Source organism: Castanea sativa, chromosome 12, assembly GCF_040712315.1.
Source record: "Castanea sativa cultivar Marrone di Chiusa Pesio chromosome 12, ASM4071231v1".
In the NCBI taxonomy this organism is placed as follows: domain Eukaryota; kingdom Viridiplantae; phylum Streptophyta; class Magnoliopsida; order Fagales; family Fagaceae; genus Castanea; species Castanea sativa.
In genome coordinates this window covers 43292320-43299455 of record NC_134024.1, presented here as the reverse complement: position 1 = coordinate 43299455, position 7136 = coordinate 43292320, and the positions used below count along the sequence as shown (strand labels likewise).

General features: G+C 32.3%; 1 protein-coding gene across 1 annotated transcript; it reads right to left on the bottom strand.

The window, feature by feature from the left end:
* Positions 1–3319: 3319 nt before the first annotated feature.
* Positions 3320–3991, bottom strand: LOC142620732 (uncharacterized). Its single transcript, XM_075794057.1, has 2 exons — positions 3674–3991; positions 3320–3589 (listed from the first exon to the last, which is right to left on the bottom strand). The coding sequence occupies exons 1-2, from the start codon at positions 3989–3991 to the stop codon at positions 3320–3322; spliced, it is 588 nt and encodes a 195-aa protein (XP_075650172.1).
* Between the last annotated feature and the right edge of the window lie 3145 nt (positions 3992–7136).

Sequence of the window (7136 nt, the reverse complement as noted above, 5' to 3'; positions counted from 1 at the left end):
AGGTAGGGTATCCTCATAGGTAGTTTATTCTTCTTTGGGCTTAAGTCCCATCCCCCTCGATGTTATCCATATCTTTTCTCTAGCTAGAGCTTTAGTTAATGAATCCGTAATATTATCATTTGTACTAATATAATCAACATTTATGGTACCATTGTTTATGTATGATCTCACAGTACTATGTTTTCTTCTAATAGATATGGATTTACCATTATAGTATTTATTGCGCACTCTATCAATAGTGGCAGTACTATCACAATGAATTAAGACAAGTGAAATAGGTTTCTCCCACATGGAAATTTTAGATAATAAATCTCGCAACCAACCGCTTAATCACTAGCTGAAGATAAGACAATTAATTCAGACTCCATGGTAGATTTAGCAATAATCTGTTGTTTTTTAGATTTCCAACTTATTGCTTCACCACCTATTGTAAATACATAATCAGTGGTAGACAAAGAATCACCTGATAAGGTGTTCCAACTAGCATCACTATATCCTTCAAGAACAACAGGATATCTTTGATATAGCAAACCATAGTGCACAGTTCTTTTTAAATATCTCATTAATTGAGTCATGGCATTCCAATGCTCAAAATTAGGTTTGCTAGTAAATCTTGCTAGAACTCCTACGGCATAAGCAATATCAGGTCTAGTACAATCAGTAACATATCTAAGACTTCTAATAATACTAACATATTCCTTTTGATTGTAAATATCATTTTCATCTTTAGTAGGAAAAAGATGCACACAAGAGTCAAAAGGAATACTTGCAAGTTTACAATCAAAGTAATTATATTTTTTCAAAATTTTTTCTATATAATGAGATTGATCTATAAATATGCCATTTGAAGTTCTAGAAATTTTCATGCCAAGAATCACATTAGCTTCTCCTAAATCTTTCATATCAAAGTTATTTTTAAGAAGCATTTTGGCAGCATTTATAATATCCATATTAGGACCAAAAATTAGAAGATCATTAACATATAAACAAATTATAACATGAGCATCATCAAAAGTTTTATAATATATACATTTGTCACTTTCGTTTGTTTTAAAACCATTAGAAAGCAAACATTGATCAAATTTCTTATGCCACTGTTTAGGTGCTTGTTTTAAACCATATAAAGATTTTAATAATTTACATACCTTATGCTTATTACCTGGCATTGTAAAACCTTCTGGTTGGTCCATGTAGATTTCTTCTTCTAAATCTCCATTTAGAAAAGCCGTCTTTACATCCATTTGATGTATCATCAAATTATGAATAGCTACTATAGCAATCAATAATCTAATAGACGTAACTTTAGTAACAGGAGAAAAAGTATCGAAAAAATCAATATCTTCTTTTTATTTAAAACCTTTAGCTACAAGCCTTGCTTTGAATTTTTCAATAAATCCATCAAGTTTTAATTTTCTTCTAAGTACCCATTTACATCCAATTTTTTACAACTTGGAGGTAAATCTACAAGTTTCCAAGTATTATTAGAGATAATAGAATCCATCTCATCCTTGATGGCTTCTTTCCAAAAACTTGAATCAGAAGAAGATAAAGCTTCCTCTAAAGAAGTAGGGTCACCTTGTAAATTATACACATAATATTCAGGACCAAAAACCTTTTCAATTCTAGGTCTTTTACTCCTCCTAGGTTCAATCTCATATTCATTAATATCTTTTGACTTAGATGTTGAACATTCAAAATTCTCTTGTTGTTCAAAACCCCCACTATTTTTATATTTAAATGGAAATTTATTTTCATGAAAAATTACATCTCTAGATTTAATTATAGTATTATTATCAATATCAAAAAATCTATAAGTTGTGCTATATAAAGAATAACCCAAAAGCACACATGTAGAAGCCTTTACCCCAAGTTTAGGTCTTTTAGGGTCAGATAGCCTCACATGTGCTAAGCAACCCCAAACTTTGAAAAAATTCAGATTTTGTTTATATTTTTTCCATAATTCAAAAGGAGTTAAAAAAGTCTTTTTATGAGGTACTCTATTCAAAACAAAATTTGCAGTTAAAACAGCTTCACCCCAAAAATATTTAGGAGCCCTAGAACTAACAAGCATAGCATTGTTAAATTTATAAGAGTCCTATTTTTACGTTCAGCTACTCCATTTGAAGATGGAGAATAAGGGGCAGTAGTCTCATGAACAACACCAAGAGATTGAATATAATTATTAAGACCAAGAGTATCATATTCTTTTCCTCTATCAGTTTTAAACCTTTTAACTTTTTTATCAAAAGTATTCTTAGCTTCTTTTAAGAAAATTGATAATTTTCAAAAGCATCATTTTTATTTTTCATAAGATAGACATATGAATATTTTGAAAAATTATCTATAAAGGTTATAAAATACTGATTACCTCCATGTGTCAAATGTCCTTCAAATTCATAAATATCACTATGGATAAGCTCTAGTAATTCAGTATTTCTTTCAATTGATTTATGAGGCTTTTGAATAATTTTAGTCAAGTTACAAATTTCACATTTTTCAAGTTCATTTTTAAGTTTAGGAATTAAACCTAAACCACTCATATTTTTCATATATTTATTATTGATGTGACATAATCTACCGTGCCAAACATTCACACAAGAAACAATATAAGCAAAACTTGAATTTTCATTCATCTCAACATTAAGTTTAAACATTTCATCACAAGCATAGCCTTTGCCAACAAACATGCCCTTTTTAAAGAGTACATATTGATCAGCCTCAAAGACTTGTTTGAAACCAGCCTTATTCAACAAAAAACTATAAACTAGATTCTTTCTAATGTTAGGAACATGAAAGACATCTTTGAGAGTGATTTCTCTCCCAGAAGTAAATTTGAGAAGCACCTCTCCAATATCCACAACATCAATGGTATGAGAATCACCAAGCATAATTTTCTTTGTCTCATCCAAGATGGTGTAGGTCTTGAACCAATTTTTATCATAACAAACATGTCTGGTTTCCCCAGAATCAATCCACCACCCTTCTAAGCCTTCAAGAATATTAATCTCGGTAACCATAGCCACAAGAGGCTCTTCAATGACATTGGCTTGAGCCATAGGCCCATGTTTTCGAAAACGACAATTTCTAGCTGAATGTCCAGGCTTTCCACATACAAAACATTGCTATTATTAGTGTGGCTGCCATTATTTGGAGCATGCTTAGAATGGTGTGCTCGGTTCTTTCTTTGATTAGAGTGGGTCTTATGTTGAGGCTGATTTCCATTTGGCCTACATTTGAAGTTCCTTTTCTTAGGCCTTACATAGTCATTATTTTTTGCATTGGCTTTTGGCATGTTTTCATTTGAAGAGATAAAATTTACCTAAGGACCATTTGCTCCATGGAGTTCAACAGTTTTGTCTTGGTTCCTTGCCTCTTCCTCCACTCTCAAACGGGTGATAAGGGATTCAAAGGAGAGTTCCTTTTGCTTGTGTCTCAGAACTTTGGCAAACTCCTTCCAAGATTCAGGCAGCTTGTCAATGATGGCTGAAACTTGCATTTGTTCATCTACACGAATGCCGTCAGATCGAACATCTTGTGCAATCATTTGGAGTTCATAGGATTGTTCTACCACGGACTTGCCTTCAACCATCTGAAATCTGAAAAATCGGCTACATGCATATTTCTTCTATCCAGCTTCCTCTGTATCATATTTTTTATTCAATGCCTTCCATACCTTTTTGGCTGATTTGTAAGCTTGATCATAATAATCATACAAATCATCAGAAAGACAATTAAGTAAATAATTTCTACAATAAAGATGATCCTTATCCCATTTCTTAACATCTTTTTCATGTTGAGAAAGTTCTTCTTCAGTTAATTGTTCAGATTTCTTTTTCTTTGGTTTTTTCTCAGTTAATACATAAGCCACATTCAAGAGAGTAAGATCAAAAAAATAAAGTCTTTTGTCTCCACCTCTTAAAGTTAACACCAAGGAAACGGAATGGCTTATTAAGATCACCCGCTCCAGAGGAATTAGACATAGCATTACCATTTTCCAAGGATGATTTTGTGTTCTCCATATCGATTTGTCTCAAATTGTTGGAAATAAAGGAGAGATAATACCTGAATTTTCCTTGGAAACTACACAATTTGATTTACCAAAAGAGGTGGCAGAGATGAGGCATGGACCAAGTCACTGTCTTAAGACAAATCGTGTCGTCTATGGTATATCTGATATAGTTAGACAAATAGTTTCTGCACGTTGTCTCCAGGATACAACGGCTCAGCTACCTTTGCTGATTATCCTTGCGAGCCTATACTACTCGTAGGATATAAGCTCTCTATAGTACTTTCTTTTCTCAGAAAAATTTGTAAAAGATAGAATATTTTTGTGAGTAGTAAGAAGCAATAGATGGTAAGTGTTTAGAAAAAAAATTGTTTTTTTTTTAAAAGTTTGTAGCTTTGTAATTCAAAAATAAAAGTGTGTATTTGTAACTTTTATTTCCTTCCATGTGTATATATAACCAGACATTTTGCTTGTCTTTAGCCAAAAAATAAAACGTTTTCTATATTTAAAACTTTAAATGATCATAAATATATATATATATATATATATATATATATATATATATATATATATTATATAAACCAGTCAAACTTTTGTACGTTGAGAACAAAAAGGAAAGGGTCATAACATTTAATGGCTCATTATTACAATAACTTTTCAAAAGTCTTCTTCCTGAATTTATGTTACAAAAATTGCTAGCTCTTATTCAACCGTTTACTCTAAAAAAGATTGCTAGCTGTTTGACCACTTTCCATTAAACCAAATAGTAAACATTTGTGTATATATGGTAACTTATTATAACATAAAATAATTCAGCAATAACTGTACATTTAAATGCTAAAAGTTCTTGCATATATGATGTTATTATGTCATATTTAAATAAGAACGTTTGAATACAAAACCTTAAAATGGAAAGTATACTAAAAGCTGTCAATATATGGTATTATAATTCACATTAATTTTCAAAAATTTCCTAATTAAAACCATTGACAATAGCTATTCAAATTTTGAATTATATTTGAATTTTCAAAATTTAACAATTAATGTGTCTGACATTAACAGGTAATTGATTTCCTCAATTCGCATAAATGAGTATTAAAATAAATATGATATTTTTTTATAAAAATATCCAACAGAGTTACTGTGTTGCCTGCTGGATTTGTGTTCTATTTGGTTGAATAAATTTTTTTACTAATTTCTCCCCCCCCCCCCCCCCAACCCCAAAAAAAAATCTACTAATTAAATTTAATCTTAATGTTTCTTTGTTTATGTTTGAGGAAGTTGGGCTTCCATTCAATCTTTTAAAGTTCGATTCTTATTTTGCTAATTTTGAACTAAAATGCAGATGTCTATTCAGTGTCATAACCAAACTAAACCAACTTCCATAACTGTTTTGATGATGAATCGGCCTCAGCCATCCTTTCCCTCTCCTTGCTTACAATATTCAAAGTTCCAGAAAGATTAAGATTGATTCTTTGGAGAATTGGAGCTAACACTCTTCCAACCAAAGAAAACATATTCAGGAGGATCGACTCTATGAACCTTGCATGCCCTTTATGATGTCAAGATTTAGAATCAAGCAGCCACATATTCTTCAATTGCCCCATTGCTAAAGCCATTTGGCATTCTTGCTGCTGGGGGTTTAGAGCAAGTGAGCATCAAATTCCTTCTAGTGAGGACATCATCAAACTAGTCCTAGAGATCCCCTAATGCCCCGTGCCCTTCTGAAGGCCTATGGATGATCTCTCTCAAAATGACAATTATTCTGGATGAAAAATGGCAACTCAGAAACTAGGATCCACGGACAAGGGAGAGGACTTGGACTTTGCTTTTGATAGCATTTCTGCCTTTTCTGCTAGACGAGACAATTAGGAAGCACTTTTTGGTGCTGAAGAAGGATTGAAAGATATTAGGTATTCTACACATTGCCTGCGTGTATAACTTTGATAGACAAATAATGTACGAAATAGGAGGCACCAAACATATTTGGGGCCAAGGTTTGAAATTTCCATAATAGTGGTTGTAATATATGCCTTTCCTTTTCAGTTAAATATGCATATTGCATGCCTTTTTTCATGTATATAATTTTTTTGAGATAGGGCTTTAAGTTTAAACGGTAACTTTTGTATTAGGTTCATCTCCATTTGAAATGGATTTATTTCATGGCTTTGATTAAATACTACGAAGCTAAAGATGTAACGAGTGCCACATTCTTTCTGTACACTGTCAAATCCAGGAAATCAAATCATAATTGTGAAATAGAACACCCCCCCCCCCCCCCCACTAGTTGATAGGAATGTACTATAATTTCTCTACCCATTTCAGCCAAAAAGACAGACACCGTCGTCACACAAACCACCCAAACTACCATTCGCACTGTCGCTTGTGAAAGAAATTGAACTAAGAATGTATGATTGAATCAATTGTTGAGCAAACGAAGAACTACTGTGAAGCAAAAATTCTCAGAATCACAGAAAACCAGAAAGTAAGAGAAAGAGAGAGAAAAGGAGAGAAAACTCCAGAAATTTTCTGTAAATGCTTGCTTCAATGATTTACATTACAATTGTCACTATTTATACAGATAATCTCATTGTAACTACTTAATTAACCAGCCCTGAAATCACGGGATTGATCCGTGAAAGGTGGAGCAAATCCTGGAAGAAAAATAACGGCCTTTCCCGCCTAATCTAACTGACAACAGTCTCACTAACACTGTTTGGAGAACAACATTGTTTTGGCCTGCCTATACAACAACTCAACTACAAATAAATACTTTAGACAACTAGCCGTTGTTGTTGCTCTGTTCTTGAGATTTAAAAACTATCCGTTGGTACTCTGTATTCACAGACTTAGCTTTAGATATCTCAACAGCTTGAAACCACCAGATGGTTCTTAAAAATAGAGTTGTTGGCCAAAAAGACAAAGCCGCTGTCATTTGCAATTACCAAACCCATAAACAAACAAATAACATAAATCAAGCCCATAAACTATATTCAGCCATGAAGGTCTGATCAAGGAAGTTAATAAAAATAATAAGCGTCTGTTTGGATACGGCTTATTTTGCTAAAAATTGAAAATTAAAAATATTGTAGTAAAATAATTTTTAAATGTGTGAATAGTATTGTAGAAC

Coding starts and splice junctions, on each gene's coding strand:
- LOC142620732 (XM_075794057.1), bottom strand. CDS start 3,991: ATGGTAATGCTATGTCTAATTCCTCTGGAGCGGGTGATCTTAATAAGC. Junction 3,590..3,673: donor CTTACAAATCAGCCAAAAAG/GTATGGAAGGCA, acceptor TTCAGATTTCAG/ATGGTTGAAGGCAAGTCCGT.